The sequence below is a fragment of the Erinaceus europaeus genome, chromosome 11 (genome assembly GCF_950295315.1).
Source record: "Erinaceus europaeus chromosome 11, mEriEur2.1, whole genome shotgun sequence".
NCBI lineage: Eukaryota > Metazoa > Chordata > Mammalia > Eulipotyphla > Erinaceidae > Erinaceus > Erinaceus europaeus.
Genome location: NC_080172.1, coordinates 68,464,171 through 68,483,827, shown reverse-complemented (window position 1 = coordinate 68,483,827; position 19,657 = coordinate 68,464,171). Strand labels below are relative to the sequence as shown.

General features: G+C 46.3%; 1 protein-coding gene across 1 annotated transcript; it reads right to left on the bottom strand.

Annotated features, from left to right (window-relative positions):
- Positions 1 to 5,332: 5,332 nt before the first annotated feature.
- Positions 5,333 to 7,053, bottom strand: LOC132541460 (endogenous retrovirus group S71 member 1 Env polyprotein-like). Its single transcript, XM_060202366.1, has 2 exons — positions 5,465 to 7,053; positions 5,333 to 5,405 (listed from the first exon to the last, which is right to left on the bottom strand). The coding sequence occupies exons 1-2, from the start codon at positions 7,051 to 7,053 to the stop codon at positions 5,333 to 5,335; spliced, it is 1,662 nt and encodes a 553-aa protein (XP_060058349.1).
- Positions 7,054 to 19,657: the final 12,604 nt, after the last annotated feature.

Genomic DNA, 19,657 nt, shown 5'->3' with positions numbered 1-19,657 from the left:
ATTTAGCACAGAAGCCTGTGTAAACCTCTGGATCCCTGTCGATTTGAGCTCGCATTCCATGGTCATAGCTAGAAACAGTCTAGGCTGCATTCTTGCGGGACCCATTGAAGAGCATGTTGACCAAGGCTCCCATCTGACAGTGAGGCAGTTTCTACCATTGTTCTACATTGAGGGGTAAGGTCCTATAGAGGCCCACAAGAGGATTTATGATGTTTCAGGAAGAGGTTTTAAGAGAAACATTTACAAATTTGGGGAAGATAATTAAAGCATAAAAGCTGAAGCCCTTGGGGGACCAAGTGGTGACTTGACGCACCTGATTGTGCCCACACATCAAAGTGCACAAGGACCGAGGTTCAAGCCCCTGGTACTGACGTGCAAAGGGAATGCTTCACTAGTGGTGAAGCAGTGATGCAGATATCTCTGTGTCTCTTTCCCTCTCTTATCTCCCACCCCCTCAATTTCTCTCTCTATCCAATAATAAATAAAAAAGAAATATATCTTTTTTATTTAAAAAAAGGAGACATTAACAAAACCATAGGATAAGAGGGGTACAACTCCACACAATTCCCACCACCAGATCTCCGTATCCCATCCTCTCCCCCGATAGCTTTCCTATTCTTTAACTCTCCGGGAGTATGGACCCAAGGTCATTGTGGGATGCAGAAGGTGGAAGGTCTGGCTTCTGTAATTGCTTCCCCACTGAACATGGGCATTGACAGGTCTATCCATACTCCCAGCCTGCCTTTCTCTTTCCCTAGTAGGGTGGGACTCTGAGGAAGTGGAGCTCCAGGACACATTGGTGAGGTCCTCTGTCCAGGGAAGTCTGGTGGGCATCATGCTGGCATCTGGAACCTGGTGGCTGAAAAGAGAGTTAACATACAAAGCCAAACAAATTGTTGACCAATCATGGACCTAAAGGCTGGAATAGTGCAGATGAAGTGTTGGGGGGTACTCACTGCAGACTATTGTGTACTTTTGCTTTCAGGTATATATTTTGCCCTAGTTTGTGGATACGTGTGAACATATGCTCTATCTCATGGGATCTGGTCTATAGCCAGGTTTTGGGACTTTGTTAGGAAGTGAACCACCTGGAATGGAATTAGAGAATACTATGAAAGAAAAGGTCTCACCCGACCTTTCCTTTTATAGTACACTCTAATTTCATCTCAGGTAGTTCACTTTCTAACAAAGTCCCATAACCTAGATATACACCATTTTCTGTGAGAGAGAGCTTATGTTCACACGTACCCATAAACTACTGCAAAATATATACCTGAAAGCAGAAGTACACTAGAGTTTGCAGTGAGTACCTCCCTAACACTTCCTCTCCACTATTCCAAGCTTGGGATCCATGATTGCTCAACAAATTGTTTGGCTTCGTATGTTAACTCTCTTTTCAATCACCAGGTTCCAGATGCCACCAGGATGCTGGCCAGGCTTCCCTGGATTGAAGACCCCACCAATGTGTCCTGGAGCTCAGCTTCCCCAGAGACACACCTTACTAGGGAAAGAGAGAGGCAGACTGGGAGTATGGACCGACCAGTCAACGCCCATGTTCAGCGGGGAAGCAATTACAGAAGCCAGACCTTCTACCTTCTGCAACCCTCAACGACCCTGGGTCCATGCTCCCAGAGGGCTAGAGAATGGGAAAGCTATCATGGGAGGGGGTGGGTTATGGAGATTGGGTGGTGGGAATTGTGTGGAGTTGTACCCCTCCTACCTTATGTTTTTGTTCATTAATCCTTTCTTAAGTAAAAAATTTAAAAAAAGAAAAAAGAAAAAAAGAAAAGGTCTCACCCGAGTAATGAAGCTGAAGGGTTGTCATTCCACACCTGAAGTCTCTGGATACAGTCTGAAGTGAAGCATGCTGAGGTGGTACTTGTTGTATTGATTAGGTTGGGATCGGAGGATGCAATATTATTTGGTATGAAATAAGAGAAGCATGCAGGAAAGTGCGCCCCACCCTAAGGTTCCAGGACTGGAGGAAATATAGGCTCTATGGTGGAAATGTGAGGTTCCTGCTGTCTTAGGGTTCAAGAAGACAATAGTTATTGTTATAATCCCATTGTTTGGTAATTGGGTTAACATTGAAAAGTCCCTTTGTTAGGATTTGCTGTATAAGAAATATATCTTTTTTAAAAGGGGGGAGGCTGTGTGGTCCAGGAGGTGGTGCAGTGATAAAGTTTTGGAATCTCAAGCATGAGGTCCTGAGTTCTATCCCCAGCAGCACATGTGCCAGAGTGATGTCTGGTTCTTTCTCTCTCCTCCTATCTTCCTCATTAATAAATAAAAAAAATTTTTTAATTAAATAAAATAAAAGGGGGGAGGAAAGTGAAGCACACCTGGTTAAGCTCATGCATTACAGTGCTCAAGAACCCAGGTTCAATCTCCTGGTCCTCATCTGCAGGAAGAAAGCTTTATGAGTGGTGAAACAGGGCTGCAAGTGTCTCTCTGTCTCACTCCCTCTCTTTCTCCTCTCAGTTTCTGTCTCCATCCAATAATAAACAAACAAACAAACTGAACTGTAAAACTCCATTTACCTTACCCTGATTAACTCCTGGAAGACAGTCTTTATAAACACCCACTCGGGGGAGTCCGTTGTTATGCCTGGTTATGCATGTGCAAGGACACTAGTTCGAACCCACATCTCCCACCTGCAGGGGGGAAGCTTCACAAGTGGTGAAACAAGTACTGCAGGTGTCTTTCTGTCTCTTCCCTTCTTTATCTCTCTTCCTTCTTAATTTCTATGTCCTTTCAAAGAAAAAAAAAAAAGGAAAAAATGGATGCCAGGACCAGTGGATTGAACATGCAAGCACCAAACCCCAGCAATAACTCTGATAGCAATTAAAAAAAAAAACACTCAAAGTGGAGGTAGTGCAGTCAATAAAGCTAAAGTATTGGACTCCTAATATTGAGATCCTTAATTCCAGTCCTAGCATTGCATGTACCAGAGTAATGCTTTCATATCTACCTATCTATCTATCTCACAAGACCACTGTTCAGCTCTGGCTAATGGAACCTCAGAGTCTCAGGGCCTCAGGCATGAGAGTTTCTTTGCATAACCATTATGCTATCTACCCCTGCCCTTGTGTTCTCTCATAAAATAAATATACAAATAAATATTTGAGTTTAGAAAAACTCAATCATGACCTGGGTGGTGATGCAGTGGATAAAATCTTGAACTTTCAAGAATGAGGTCTTGAATTTGATCCTCAGAATTGCATGTACCAGAGTAATGCTCTGGTTCTTTCCTCCTCTCTCTCTCTTTCTCTCTCATTAATTAATAAATAATATCTTTTAAAAGTAAAAAAATTAGGTGTGGTACAGGAGGTGGCACAGTGGATAAAGCATCAGACTCTCAACCATAAGGTCTTGAGTTCAATCCCCGGCAGCACATGTACCAGAGTGATGGCTGGTTCTTTCTCTCCTCCTATCTTTCTAATTGATAAATAAAATCTTTAAAAAAAAAAAATTGGGGCCAGGTGATGGTGTATCTGATTAAGTGCATACATGACAGTGCATAAGCAGTGAAGCAGGTCTGCAGGTGTCTATCGTTCTCTCCCCCTCTCTATCTTCCCCTCCTCTTTCAATGTCTCTCTGTCCTGTAAAATAAAATGGAAAAAAATAAAATGGCTGCCAGGAGCAGTGGATTCGTAGTGCCAGCCACAAGCCCCAGCAATAATCCTTGAGGCAAAAATAAATAAATAAATAAATTTTTTTTTAAAAAAAAAGACATGATATAGGCTGGGCAGGGTTAGATAGCATAATGGTTATACAAAAAGAGACTCTCATGCCTGAGGCTCCAAAGTCCCAGATTCTATCCCCCACACCACCATAAGCCACAGATGAGCAGTGCTCTGGTTGTTTTCATTCTGTATCTCTCTTTCACTGAAAATAAATATAAGGGGGGCAGGCGGTGACACACCTGGTTGAGCACTCACACTACAGTGCACAAGAACCCGGGTTCAAGCCCCTGGTCCATACCTGCAAGGGGGAAAGCTTCACAAGTGGTGAAGCAGGGCTACAGGTGTCTCTCTGTCTCTCTCCCTACTTCCCCCACCCTTCAATTTTTCTCTTTTTATGTCCAATGATAAGTAAATAAATATTTTAAAATGTTTTTAAAAGAAATATATATATATTTTTTTAAATATTTATTTTATTTATTTATTCCCTTTTGTTGCCCTTGTTGTTTTATTGTTGTAGTTATTATTGATGTCATTGTTGTTGGATAGGACAGAGAAATGGAGAGAGGAGGGGAAGACAGAGAGGGGGAGATAAAGACAGACACCTGCAGACCTGCTTCACCGCCTGTGAAGCAACTCCCCTGCAGGTGGGGAGCCGGGGCTGGAACCGGGATCCTTACGCCGGTCCTTGTGCTTTGCGCCACCTGCGCTTAACCCGCTGCGCTACCGCCCGACTCCCCCAGAAATATATATTTTTAAAAAGACATCATGTGGGAGTCGGGCGGTAGCGCAGCGGGTTAAGCGCAGGTGGCGCTAAGCACGAGGACCAGCGGAAGCATCCCGGTTCGAGCCCCAGGCTCCCCACCTGCAGGGGAGTCGCTTCACAGGCGGTGAAGCAGGTCTGCAGGTGTCTGTCTTTGTTAAAGAGCGAAATCAAACCACCATCCACTGCAAGGAAGCAAAATATGTTTATTCACGAATTGCAATCCGGGCCGAGATGGTGACTGGTGTCAGTCTACCAAGCTCGACCCTGAACAAAGCTCAAACCATACAATTTATAGGAATTCAGACTACACTCAGGGAGGGGGAACACATCACCTTATCTGCCTATATCCAATCATTTCAAACTTAGCAAAAGCCTGATCCATTCAGAGCAAAGCATGGGCTATTTCTAAACATCACACCAGACCAATAGGTCATTGCCAAAGTGGGGGTCACCACATTTTTTTGTTCTTTATTGGGACCACCGACCATCTGTTTGCAATCTATCAGGTCATCATTTGTCAGGCCATTTTTAACTGTCTGGTAACAGTATTCTGTTGCAGAGGTCATGATGAGTCCTGCTCGCTGCAGGGTCTGTCAAAATAATTGATGGCCTCTCAGGTTCTGTCGAGGGGAAAGGGGCAAGGAATTTTCCACCTCACTGGTCAGGAAGGCAAAAAGCAACTATATTTAAACTATTCTTAAAACTCAAACTTAAAAAGCAACTATAACTATTTTAGAGTTACTGCCTCTAACATTCCCCACTAGTCTTAGCTGGGAATCAAATCCTTGATTCATCTTCTTCTTCTTCTTCTTCTTCTTCTTCTGAGCTATATTGCTCCTCGACATACTGAGACTCCAGGAGCATAACCTTCTCAGTTTTCCTTTTAATCAAGGAGATCAAAGACCTCCATAGACAAGGCCCCAGGGTAAGAAGTAGAAGTAGGGTGATCAGAGGCCCTGCCAGGGAACTAATTAGTGTTTTTAACCAAGAGGGCCAAGAAAATAGATTTGCGAACCAGCTGTCCTCGCTCAGGTCCCTTAGACGGTTATCTCTATCTTCTATTCTTTTCTTGACCTCACTTAAAGTTTTCTTCACCATTCCGGAGTGGTTGGCATAAAAGCAACAGGCCTCATTCAGGGCCACACATAACCCACCCTGTTTCATGAATAACAAATCAAGTCCCCTACGATTTTGCAGGACCACCTCGGCCAACGAAGATAGGGACCCTTCGAGAGATTCAATAGTGCCCTCTAGTGTGGCCATATCTTGATTGATCTGCTGATCTAACTGTACTAGAGTAGTCTCCTTAGCTAGGGCTGCAGCTCCCATTGCCGCTGTCCCTGCTATGGCTGTCCCCACGAGTATAGGAACTACTATCGGGACACGTTTCCGTCTTATTGGTCCGAGGTAGTCTGTTCCTTGCCGTTCAAGGTGAGCCCAACCTTCTTCACCATGGGAATAGTATACATGGGGCAGGATATGGGCCAAAACACAGAGGTCCTCTTTGGTCATTCCGTAGGGGGTGATGCAGGGGGTCATGCCCGAAGTACAGGCCCACCAAGTCCCCTCAGGGGCTTTGAGGAGGGTCACCCACTCTTGAGTCTTACTAACTTTAATGGTTAGGTTGCAATTTCCCCTGTACGGGGAGGATTCCAATTTATAGTTGGCTGTGATAATACAAGTTCCTGTTCCCTGGATATCTCCCAGTGTCATGTGGGGCTGTACTCCCCACTTACATTCTGGGCCCTTAGAGTTGCTAGAGGATAGAGCCAGCTTCCTTATGTCTCCCTTCTGGCTACCTATTCCTGCAGAGGCAGCCACACCTATGTAATAAGGAAGCTCAGGGTGTAAACACAGCCAGCAGTTTCTGGTTATGTTAGGGTCAGACTCATTCAAAAGGTAATACATTAATTCTACAGTTTTCACTAGTGGCTTCACCCTGGGATGCAAAGGTTCTGTGTCAGTCAGTTTAGTGCCACTTGGTGCAATGTCAGTCTGATCCCCATTAGTCTCATTCTCTTCACCCATCCGTAGAGAGGGGGAGAGAGTAGGTCGGGGGTCTTCTCCTAAAATGATGGGTCTCAAGGGCCCAATAGGATTCTGAGTCCATGGCAGCATCCGCAGTTGAATAGTGAATAATGTCCCAAAGTCCTTTTCAGAAAAAGGAATCTTAATGCCCCACATTCTCCCTCTCATCCATGAATCAGTCTCATTCCAAGTTTTGACCGTCACCTCCACAGGGTTACAGTCTCCAATATAGCAAGTACCTGGTTCGGTCGGGCCACCTGGTCGAATCACTCTTGTGACTTTCAGGTGCTTATCACCATCCCTCCCTGGAGATGCTGTCAGACATTCCCCCCACAACCCACAGAAAAAATATGGTTCTCCTCTGCAGTTGGTGGGGCTGTCTTCTTTGGGACATACATAATAGGGTCTGTCCCAAAGGCGTTCCTCCAGGTCAATGGAGCCACACCCCCCATCTATAGTAGTCCCTCCGGTTGCAGTCTGGCCGGCATAGATTACCCTGGTCCAGTTGGCATCAAATAGATCACACAGATCAAGAGTGAATATAGGCTGCCCGGCAGTTAGTTGATTGGCGACCATCTTTCCCTCTTTGTTTTTCAGCTCCCATACATACAGAGAGGACACTCGGGGGTGGGAGGCATGTGAGCTTGGGCAGTGGCAGAGGTAAAACAGAAGTGCACCAGGCAAAACACACACACAAGTTAGCAGGAGACCAAGCGGACCTTCATTGGGTCTGGGGTGGCTACGGCACACCATTTCCTCAGATTCTCTATTTCCGGGGGGTCCGCCACAAATTTCTTCAGGCGAGTATGATGAATCCAGTGTCGTTTCCCGGCAACCTTAGCAGCAGTTGGCGTACTCAGAATCACGGTGTATGGTCCTTCCCACCGGGCTTCGAGATGGTCAGGATGCAGCTTCTTCACCAGTACGGAATCACCAGGCTCGAACAAGGGGACTTGGCCTCGGCTTTCCTCCCTCCGGGTCCCAGGCTTTTCGTCCCGGACGGCGGCTCTGGCTTTTCCTCGCACCACCTGCAAGGCCTGTAGGGACTTGAGGAGTCTGCCCCGTGACACTTCGGCCAATTTTTCAGTCTCAACCCGGGGCACCAAGGTTGGCAGTTTACCATACACAATCTCAAATGGAGTAAATCCAGACACGTATGGGGTATTCCTGCTTTTAAGCAAAGCAAAGGGTAAAAGGGAAATCCAGTCCCCGCCAGTCTCTATTTTTAACTTGGTTAAGCTTTCCTTAATAGTCCTATTCATTCTTTCTACTTGCCCCGAATTCTGGGGGCGGTAAATGCAATGTAATTTCCATTTAATTTTTAAAATTTCTGCCAATTGTTGGGTGACCTTGGCAATGAATGCCGGGCCATTATCCGACCCCAGTGAATAAGGGAGCCCAAACCTGGGGATAATTTCAAAGACCAGTTGTTTCACTACTACCTGGGAAGTCTCTTTCTTAGTGGGGAAGGCTTCGGTCCACCCTGAAAAGGTATCTACCATGACTAAGAGATACTTATATCCTCCTTGAGCCACAGGCATCTCAGTGAAGTCCAATTCCCAGTGTTCTCCAGGTTCCCCCCCCCGCCACCTGGTTCCTGGTCCTTTCACTTGTACTGGGTTAGCGTTGACTCTGGCACACGTTGCACAGCGACCTGCCACACTCTGGGAGATCCTGTGCAAACCAATTATCAAATAAAATTTACTGATCAGTTCAGCTAATTTGTTTCCCCCAAAATGGGTACCTTGGTGCGTTTGAGAGACCACCTGTCTTCCCAGTGGCTGGGGTAATAGAATCCTATCATCCGGGAGGACGATCCATCCTTCCTCATTTAATCTCCCCCCCAGTCTCCGGCTCATCTCCTCTTCCTGTTTCGAGTACACTGGTTTCTGTCCTTTTGTCACTTCTCCTGGTATAGGGGTAGCCACCACCAGTTGGGCCGTGGTCCCCACTAGTCTTTGGGCCGCTTCCCTAGCTGTCTGGTCTGCCAACCGATTGCCTCGCGAGACTTCTGAGTCATCCTTCTGGTGTCCCTTACAGTGGATGACAGCAACCCTCTCTGGCCCCCAAACAGCTGCTAGCAGGGCCAGTATCTCCTGAGCATGCTTGATAGCTTTTCCCCCAGCCGTCAGCAGTCCTCTCTCTTGATATAGTGCCCCATGGACATGGACGGTGGCAAAAGCATACCTGCTGTCGGTGTACACATTTATCTTTTTCCCTGCTCCCCACTTGAGTGCTTGAATGAGTGCTATCAGCTCCGCCTTTTGGGCTGATGTCCCTTGTGGCAAGGATGCAGCCCACAAGACCTCCCGGCTGGTGACCACCGCGGCACCTGCATACCGTACGCCGTCTTCCACAAAGCTGCTCCCATCCGTGTAGAGGGTTTCCTGTGCGTCTGGTAGCGGGACGTCCGTCAGGTCAGCTCTCAATGAGGTCAGGGCTTCCAAGATTTCTCCACAGTCATGGGTGGCGTCTTCCTCTGGGTTGGGGAGCAAGGTAGCTGGATTTAAGGCTGCAGTCTGTTTGAAAGTAATGCGGGGTGGGTCCAACAACAGTACCTGATAATGGGTGACCCGAGAATTGGTCATCCATCGGTCCGGAGGGGAGCGAAGTAAGCTGGCAAGATTGTGGGCTGTGGTGATTTCTAGGGTCTGCCCAAAAGTTAGTTTGGTAGTCTCTTTCACCAGTAGGGCGGCTGCTGCCACTGTCCTCAGACATCCAGGCCATCCGGCCGCTACTGGGTCCAGTCGTTTAGACAGGTAGGCGACAGGCTTCTTCCAGGGCCCCAGGGTTTGAGTGAGTACTCCCTTAGCCACACCAGCACTTTCTGCTACAAACAGCTGGAACGGTTTGTTCAGGTCTGGGAGACCTAGAGCTGGGGCACTTACCAGGGACTCCTTCAGTGCCTGGAAAGCCCTTTCCTCCATCTCAGTCCATTTCAAAGGAGTGTCGCCCCCTCCAGTGGCGGTGTAGAGGGGCTTTGCTAGTTCAGCGAACCCTGGGATCCATAGCCTACAGTAGCCTACCGCTCCCAGGAATTCCCGGACCTGTCTCTTGGTAGTGGGGGTCGGGATCTTTAGGATAGCCTGGACTCTTCCCTCAGACAGGGCCCTTCGTCCTTCTTTAATTTGGTAGCCCAGGTAGGTTACTTCTTGGGTACACAGCTGAACCTTTTTGGCCGATACCCGGTACCCCAAGTTCCCCAGTACCTCGAGTAGGTCTCTGGTTGCCATTTCGCAATCCTCTCGAGATAAGGCAGCGATCAGCAGATCGTCCACATATTGTAGGAGGCTGCACTCAGGGTGCTCACTTCGGAAGGTCAGTAGGTCCTTGCTTAGGGCTTCATCAAACAAGGTCGGAGAGTTTTTAAAACCTTGGGGAAGTCGGGTCCAAGTTAGTTGTCCTGACTCACCTTCCTCGGGGTCTGTCCATTCAAAGGCAAAGATAGGTTGGCTCTGTGGGGCCAAGGGGAGGCTGAAAAAGGCATCTTTCAAATCTAGGACGCTATACCAGGTTCGATCAGGCGACAGTAGACTGAGGAGAGTATAAGGGTTGGGAACTGTGGGATGAATGGTCTCTACCCTCTTATTTACCTCTCGTAGATCTTGCACTGGTCTGAAGTCGTTCGTTCCAGGCTTTCGGACCGGGAGAAGGGGTGTATTCCAGGCTGACTTGCAGGGCACCAAGATACCAGCCTCTTTTAGGCGTCTAATATGGTTCCTGATACCATGCTGGGCTTCCCGACTCATGGGATACTGCCGGACTCGGACTGGGGTGGCAGTGCTGACCAATTGGACTATTATGGGGGTCACATGTTTAGCCAACCCTGGGGGGTTGGTCTCGGCCCAAACTCTTGGAATCTCCCGCTTCCACCTTGTTAATAAGTCCGGGTTGCCTACATTCTGTGGTGCTTCATAGAGACGATATTCCTCCCTTACCGGCATGGTGAGCAAAATTCGGCCACCTGCTTGTACTATTGGTCCTTCATTTGTCTCAAAGGAAATGGTGGCCTGTAGCTTATGAAGGAGATCCCTACCTAATAGTGGCTCAGGGCACTCGGGTATCACCAGGAAAGAGTGAGTAATAGTCTTCAGGCCAGGGCCAGCGACTCTTCCTATGGACTTTGGATAACTCCTTGCTTCCCCAGTGGCTCCTATAATCTTAACCTTATCTCTTCCGGTGGGTCCAATTGGTTGTTGAAGTACTGAGTGGGTGGCCCCGGTATCCACCAAAAAATTAATTACTTTCCCCCCTACCGCGAGTTTTACCCTAGGCTCCCGGGGGCTGGAGGAGCCCTGACTTCCTCAATCTAAAACTAAGAGGGGGGCTTCCTTCCCCATTCTCTTTCCTTCCTCTTCTTTTCTTTTTGGACATTCTTTCCTCCAGTGCCCTTCTTCCTTGCATAGGGCACACTGAGTCTTTCTCAGTCCTCTCAGGGGTTTATCTTTTCCCTTCATCTGCCCTTTTTCTCTCACATACCTCCCTCTTTCCTCTCTATTTCCTATTTCCCTAGCCAAAAGGACCTGTGCCATCTTCTTATTCAGTTCCAGAGTGGCTTTCGCGGGGTCCTCTCTATTATCAAAAACCCTCTGTGCTACAGCCAGCAGCTCCGAGAGAGATTTCCCCTCAAAACCCTCTAACTTCTGCAACTTTTCCCTAATATCTGGGGCGGATTGGGCCACAAACTGGAGGGCGACTGCCTGCACATTCTCAGGGGCTTTGGGATCTATGGGCGTCCAGGTTCGATATACCTGGTACAACCTCTCCAAGAAGGCAGTCGGACTCTCGTCTGCACCCTGCTTACACTCGGTCACCTTAGACAGATTGGTGGGTTTCCGACCCGCAGCCCGGATACCCCTTAATAGAGTCTGGCGGTACCTGGTGAGGGCCTCATACCCGGTGCTTGTGTTGGGGTCCCACTTAGGTCGGGATTGGGGGAACACCTCCTCCACCACGTCCTGGTCAGTGGGAGGCTCTCCCTTTTTATCCCGGACCTGCTTCTTTCCCTCGATTTTAATTCTCTCCCTTTCTTCTAGAGTGAATAGGGTACTCAGCAGCTGCTGACAATCATCCCAAGTAGGTTGATGAGTGTAAAAAACTGACTCAAGTAGAGTTGCCACCCCTTCTGGGTCTACAGAGAAAGGAGGGTTTTGATTCTTCCAATTATACAAGTCAGAAGTGCTAAACGGGACATAAGTTCGGAGGGGCCGTCCTGACATATCTAATTCCCCCACCTCCCGTAAAGGAAAAGTCCCGACTGGTGTGGACTCTGACCCAAACATAGTTCCTGCTCTGGTATGAGGTGGGCTCAGGACTCCTGATGGCAACCCAGAAGTGGAATCGGGTTCAGGAGTGGTAGCCCCTGAAGTGCCAGCATACGGTGGAGGGTTCTCATCCCTCCTCTTTTTCAGTCGTATGGGGGATTCGGGCTTAGTGGGGAGGACAGGAGGAGCTGTAGGTCTCCTAGGGAATCTATCCCCCTTCGTGCCCTTGATCACCAACACTCTCGACCTGCTTTTGACCTTCTTTTTTCCTTTGGAGTCGCCCTGACACTCCCGCAGATACCTTGGTTTATCATTAGCAATACTCATCCAGATCTCAATATATGGCATTTGGTCAGGGTGCCCGGGATTCCCAAAGATCACATCGTGCACTGCCGTGCACTTTCCCAGGTCGAGACTTCCCGTCTCAGGCCAGCCAACCTCAAAGGCTGGCCATTCCCTTTCACAGAACTTCCTCAGTGTGAAGGCGTCCACCTGGGCTCCAAACCCAGCAGCTCTCCTGGAAAAATCTGAAAAATTTTTAGTCAAGCATTCAAGGGGGGTTAGCGAGCTGGTTTTGGACTGACTCTGTCCCATCTCCTCGTCAAAGTGGAAAAGAAGGGAGACAAACACTGCAACAAGAATCACAGCAATTAGACCAAAGATTCCTCTCACTCTTCCTTGTACTTGCTGGCCAGCACACCATACACTCTCACACGTTCTCTCACTCTCAACCGTTTTTCCTGCTAACCCAAAGGGTGTCCACCTGGGACTTTCTCCCTTAACTAGACTGCGTGGAGCTTCTATAAATGAGGACTCCAGTTTTCCTACCCAAGAGTTCCTTATTATTATTTTTTTTTTTGAAGCCTATTGGTGTCTGGACACAGAAAGACAGCTGACACAGAAAGAGACAAACAGTGGGTGTTGGAAAAAGAACTGACATCCGATGGATGCCAGACAATCAACTATGCTCGCCTGGCCGGGCCGCTCGCGGGACCTTAAGGAGTCTTAGCTTAGGAGTAGCCGTATAAACCCCGGCCTCGGTCTCAGCAGGCTGAGAATCTCCACTTAGCTGAAATGACTCCACGGACACGCAGGTTGGAGCCCAATCAAGCCCCGTAGTCTTTCGACCGTGAGGCATGCAACAGGCACACTAGCATTCACATCAAACCATTCATCCAGTCAAGGGAGGGCGATTACCTTTCCGGCCATCGCTACTAAGGCATCACAGGTTAGGCCTTCAGGAGTCACCGGAGAGTAGCTCCGGCCAGACCCGTCAGTTGCACTAACAAGGTCAACCTTTTCGCAAATCGCCAAAGAGGAGAGAAGACAGACACAACAAATGGCCACAAAAGACAGAACTAATATCCTGGGCTGTCGGACCCTATTTCAGATCCTTAGGGTGTGGACCCTGTTTCAGATCCAGTTATCACCCAACCCTGGGCTGTCGGACCCTGTTTCAGATCCTTAGGGTGCGGACCCTGTTTCAGATCCAGTTATCACCCAACCCAAGCAGCCTGGAAGTCGTCACAAATGAAACGGTACCGTGCACAAAAATCAGGCCTGACTTACCGGCGCCAGGCAAAAGCTTCCAAGGTTTTTCCTAGGATCCGGACCCAGGATGGGGTGTCCTCAGGAGCCTCCGTCTGAGGATATCTCGCTGGAGCCTCCAAATGTTAAAGAGCGAAATCAAACCACCATCCACTGCAAGGAAGCAAAATATGTTTATTCACGAATTGCAATCCGGGCCGAGATGGTGACTGGTGTCAGTCTACCAAGCTCGACCCTGAACAAAGCTCAAACCATACAATTTATAGGAATTCAGACTACACTCAGGGAGGGGGAACACATCACCTTATCTGCCTATATCCAATCATTTCAAACTTAGCAAAAGCCTGATCCATTCAGAGCAAAGCATGGGCTATTTCTAAACATCACACCAGACCAATAGGTCATTGCCAAAGTGGGGGTCACCACATTTTTTTGTTCTTTATTGGGACCACCGACCATCTGTTTGCAATCTATCAGGTCATCATTTGTCAGGCCATTTTTAACTGTCTGGTAACAGTATTCTGTTGCAGAGGTCATGATGAGTCCTGCTCGCTGCAGGGTCTGTCAAAATAATTGATGGCCTCTCAGGTTCTGTCGAGGGGAAAGGGGCAAGGAATTTTCCACCTCACTGGTCAGGAAGGCAAAAAGCAACTATATTTAAACTATTCTTAAAACTCAAACTTAAAAAGCAACTATAACTATTTTAGAGTTACTGCCTCTAACAGTCTTTATCTCCCCCTCTCTGTCTTCCCCTCCTCTCTCCATTTCTCTGTCCTATCCAACAACAATGACATCAATAATAACTACAACAATAAAACAACAAGGGCAACTAAAGGAATAAATAAAATTTAAAAAAAAAGACATCATGTATCTTATAAGTGACCTCCAAAATATTTTGTCAATGAAATTCACCTGAGAACTTGCTTCTCAGTCTTGATTCTTAACCTGTATCAGTTGCAAGAACCTGCAGTATTTAAATATTTAAAATCTTCACCTGGATTTAAAACTAGTCAAGAATAAACTTTCAAGCACAGGGAGTCAGGCGGTTGTGCAGTGGGTTAAGCTCATCTGGCGCGAAGGGCAAGGACCTGAGTAAGGATCCCGGTTTGAGCCCGCGGCTCCCCACCTACAGGGTAGTCACTTCACAGGTGGTGAAGCAGATCTGCAGGTATCTATCTTTCTCTCCCCCTCTGTGTCTTCCTCTCCTCTCTCCATTTCTCTCTGTCCTATCCAACAACGACGACAACAATAATAACTACAACAACAATAAAAAACAAGGGCAACAAAAGGGAAAATAAATAATAAATTTAGAAATATGAAAAAAAAACTTACAAGCACATGACTATTTATTACGGCCAGAGTGTTACTTAAAAACGAATAATGTGTGGGCCGGGCAGTAGCTCACCTGGTTAAGCGCACATAGTACTAAGCGCAAGGACCAGAGCAAAAACCCTGGTTCCCCACCTGCAGGGAACCTGTGAAGCAGTGAAGCACTGCTAGCAGTGAAGCAGACCTGCGGGTATGTATCTGTCTTCCCCTGCTCGCTCTCAATTTCTTTCTGTCCTAGCCAACAAACGGAAAAGATGGCCGCAAGCAGCAGCAGTGGATTCCTGGTGCAGGTATGGAGCCCCAGCGATAACCCTGGAGGCAAAATTTTTAAAAATTAAAAAAAAAAAAAAGGAAGAATGTGACTTTCTAGTAGAAGATTGGTTCTGGCAATCATTAAACACCTCAGAGGGAACAAAGTGGATAAACAATGAACTCAGAAGATTCTTATTCCAGGTTTGATCCCAGGGATTACATATGCCAGAGTGGTTCAATCCCTCTCTGGCTTTCTAATAATTTTTTTGCATAAAATGAAGGTCAATGAAATAGATAAATTGGATAGTGTGCTTCTTTGTCACTTGCCTGGCCCAAGTTCAAGCCTGGCCCCCACTTCATTGAAGTTTATTCAGTGCCTCTCTCCCTCCTCTATGCTCTGTTTCCATCTAGAAAAACAAACAAACAGCAAACAAGGGCTGGGTGGTGGCACACCTGGTTGTGCATACATATTACAATGTGCAAGGACCTAGGTTTGAGCCCCCAGTTCCCCACCTGCAGGGGGAAAACTTTACAAATGGTGAAGCAGTGCTGCAGGTGTCTCCTCTCTATCTCCCTCTTTCCTCTCGATTTCTGACTGTCTCTATCCAATAAATAAAGATAATGAAAAAGAAAAATAAACAACCAAAATGAAGTGCTTTGCCTAAATTCTCACTTAAGCCTCACAAGCCTCCTTAAAATGTCTCTTAATCAACCCTATGTTGGAAATTGAGGGAAATATCTTGCCCCAAATCAGACAGTGGATGTGTAGCAAAGCCCAATTTGCAACTTCCAGGACTGTTTAAAGCCTGGTTTTTCTCCACTCTACCTCTCTGTATATCAACTGGAAATTTTTGCTTAAGGAACTGGACCTTACTCTGTCAAGGTGTTGGTGGAGGGGACATCTTATTTTTATCCCACAAACGATGAAACAGTGTAATTTGCATTCAAATTTTCAATAGCCATCTATGAGAATCCTGAAAAGTAAAAACATGACTATTATATTTCCAGAAAAGGAGAATGAGAGGAAATAAACCAGGCACTGAAATACAAGACATCTAGTACATCTTATCCCATGTACACTGATACACGCTTCAACTCTGTATTTACTTCCTAGTGTAACATCAAGTTTTACACTACAACCTTAATAGCTGTTAGCCTAAGATATCACCTTTCCTCCCATACTCAGCCACACTGGTTAAGATTAGATCTTCTTGTCTTTCACTCTTGTTACTGCAAAACAGTGGATTGTTTAAAAAGGACAAGGCTTTCTTAGATGAAGGACTGTCCTTACAGCCTAAGGTACTGCTTTAGTCACCAAATATTTATTGAGTGCCTATTCTGGATTAGGAACTAGGTTAGGCATCATTTGAAAATGCAGGTTTTAACTTGACAGAATAATTCAGGTGCCTGGTGACTTAAATGCCTTGAGGCTAAGGTGTAACCCTTAAAGACAGAGAGAGAGAGAGAGAGAAAGAAAAGGATTTTCATAACTTCTTTCTTAAAAGGAAGAGAAATCTTTGCTTTCCTCAAATAATTGAGAGGAACCTGTGAACCAGGCTAAATTAGGAAACCTTACCTTGAGCTGTCCAGTGGGGTGGAAGTTCAGTGGTGAAAGGGAAGTTCATGTTAAAAGTCCCACTTTCATTAGAATGCACACACAGGGCAGGGGTAGATAGCATAATTGTTAAGTGCCTGAGCCCCCAAAGTCTCAAGTAAATCTCCCACACCACCATAAACCAGAGCTGAGCAGTGCTCTGCTTAAAAAAAAAAAAATCCATACGGGAGTCGGGCGGTGGCACAGTGGGTTAAGGGCACCTCGGCTCCCCACCTGCAGGGGAGTCGCTTCACGGGCGGTGAAGAAGGTCTGCAGGTGTCTATCTTTCTCTCCCCTCTCTCTCTGTCTTCCCCTCCTCTCTCCATTTCTCTCTGTCCTATCCAACAACAAAGCAACGTCAACAATGGCAATAATAATCACAACGAGGCTGCAACAACTAGGGCAACAAAAAGGGGGAAAAAATGGCCTCCAGGAGCGGTGGATTCATGGTGCAGGCACCGAGCCCAGCAATAACCCTGGAGGAGGGAAAAAAAAAAATCCATACACAAAAAAGTACCTCAACAAAATAGCTATGTGCTTCAACCATGTGTTCTCTGGGTCTGGGAGAACAAAGTAATTACCACCTAATGCTTCTCCCTCAAACAGGTTCAACACAGCTAGAATAACCAGTTCTACCAGTGGTCAAATCTAGAATCCCTAGACAAAATCTTAAATTATACATTGATGGTTAAATTTAATAAAGAAAAATACATTCAGGGCCCTGGAAGTGGCACACCAGGATAAGTGTACATAATACTAAGTGCAAGGACCTGTGCAAGGACATGGGTTTAAGCCTCGGGCTCCCCACCTGCTGGAGGAACACTTCACAAGTGGTGAAGCAAGTTTGCAGATGTCGATTTTTTTTTTTTTTTTTTACACCAAAGCACTACTCAGCTCTGGCATTATAGTGGTATGGGGGATTGAACCTGGACTTTGGAGCCTAAGGTACAAGAGTCTCTTTGCATAACCATTATGCTATCTATCCCCACCCTGCCGTGCCAATCTTTCTCTCTCCTCTACCTCCTCCTCTCTCAGTTTCTCTCTGTCCTATCCAATAAAATGGAAAAAAGTGCTGCCGGGAGCAGTTAATTCATAGTGCTGGCACCAAGCCCCAACAATAACCATGAAGGTGAAAAAGAATGAAAAATACATTGTGGGGTGGAGGGACAGTATAATGGTTATGCAAAAAGACTCTCATGACTTAGGCTCCAAAGTCCCAGGTTCAGTCCCCCATATCTCCATAAACCAGAACTGAGCAGTGCTCTGGTAAAAATAAATAAATAAATAAATATTATTTAAGCATAAGATAGATGTACTTTTAATTATATATATAAATATTGTATTTGTTTTAGCGGCCCAGGAAGTAGTGCAGTAGATAAAGTATTGGTAGAGTGCACAAAAGACCTTGGTTCACACCCCCCAGGAGGAAAGCTTCAAAAGTGGTAAAATGGGAGTTGGGCAATAGCACAGCGGGTTAAGCTCATGTGGCACAAAGCACAAGGACCAGCATAAGGATCCCAGTTCGAACCCCCGGCTCCCCACCTGTAGGGGAGTCATTTTACAGGTGGTGAAGCAAGTGTGCAGGTGTCTATCTTTCTCTCCCCCTCTCTGTCTTCCCTTCCTCTCTCCATTTCTCTCTGTCCTATCCAACAACGATGACATCTACAACAATAAAACAAGGGCAACAAAAGAGAATAAATAAATTAAATTAAATTAAAATATTTTAAAAAGTGGCAAAATAGGATGTGTCTGTCTCCTCTTTCCCTAACAGAATCTTTCTGTATCAATAAATAAATAAAATAAATAAATATTTTTAAAAGGAAGGAAGGAAAGAAACATTTTTTTTATCTTTATTTGTTGGATAAAGACAGTCAGAAATTGAGAGGGAAGGGGGTGATAGAGAGGGAGAGAGACACCTGCAGCAGTGCTTCACCACTTGTGAAGCTTTCCCCCTGCAGGTGGGGACCTGGGGCTCGAACATGGGTCCTTGCGCACTTTAACATGTGCACTCAACCAGATGCGCCACCACCTGGCCCCGTGGAAACATTTTTTTTTTTTTTCCAACACTTTTCATTTTATTGTGGGCAACCCCCATAGTGTTCGTAGCCAAACAGTTACTGTAAGTTTTCAGTGATGTTTAGACTTTGAGTTATCTTTCTGATAATTAGGAAACATTTTTTTCTACACCTGTAGTTCAGAGGTCGTGAACCCATCCTCAAACCACATCACACTGGGGAGGATGAGATTTGATCCTGGAGCCTCCGGTCTAGCAGCCCCTGCTGGCTCCACTGGTAAGTGCTTCTTTTCTTCCTTCAGTGGTCTTTTACAAATGAGAGAAACCTGTGAAGATAGTGCTCACTTCATTAACCTTTATTGTTTTAGGTAAAGAGCTTTAGCATGACAATGTGTCAACAACTTTTTTTTTTTATAGAAACAGCCAGAAATTGAGAAGGGGAGATAGGGAGACACAGAGAGACACCTGCAGCCCTGCTTCACCACTCATGAAGCTTTTCCCCTGTAGGTGGGGACCGGGGGCTCAAACTTGGGTTCTTACGCACTGTAACATGTGTGCTCAACCAGGTGCACCACCACCCAGCCTCATGTCAACAACTTTTAACTATCATAATGCACTCATAACACAGTAACCAATATGTTTTCACACCTTAGTTGGCACTCAAGAACTTTTGAATAGTGTGAGAGATGGTTAGGTCTTCTCTTCAAAAGGGCATGAGTAGAACAACTGTTTAGTACAAAAATTACTTTTATAAATTGTTTTTTTTAATTTATTTATTTAAAAAGGGAGACATTAACAAAACCATAGGATAGGAGGATTACAAATCCACACAATTCCCACCGCCAGATCTCTATATCCCATCCCCTCCCCTGATAGCTTTCCAGTTCTTTATCCCTCTGGGAGTATGGACCCAAGGTCATTGTAGGTTGTAGGTGGAAGGTTTGGCTTCTGTAATTGCTTCCCTGCTGAACATGGGTGTTGACTGGTCGGTCCATACTCCCAGTCTGTCTCTCTCTTTCCCTAGTAGGGTATAAACTGTTATCCATGACCACCTGTGGCCAGTAGATTTGTATTATTTAGGTCAGCTCCTTGCAGTACTTGCTAATCCTCCAGCAGAGACCCTCAGACTCTCTTCTTCCTTTCCTTATTTAGGCAACGGGGAGATTGTGAGCTTTGAAG

Bases quoted from the DNA above. Each gene is read 5' to 3' on its own strand.
- LOC132541460 (XM_060202366.1), bottom strand. From the start codon at position 7,053: ATGGTCGCCAATCAACTAACTGCCGGGCAGCCTATATTCACTCTTGAT. The intron at 5,406-5,464 runs GTTCGCAAATCT...GTTCCCTGGCAG, and splicing joins GACCTGAGCGAGGACAGCTG to GGCCTCTGATCACCCTACTT.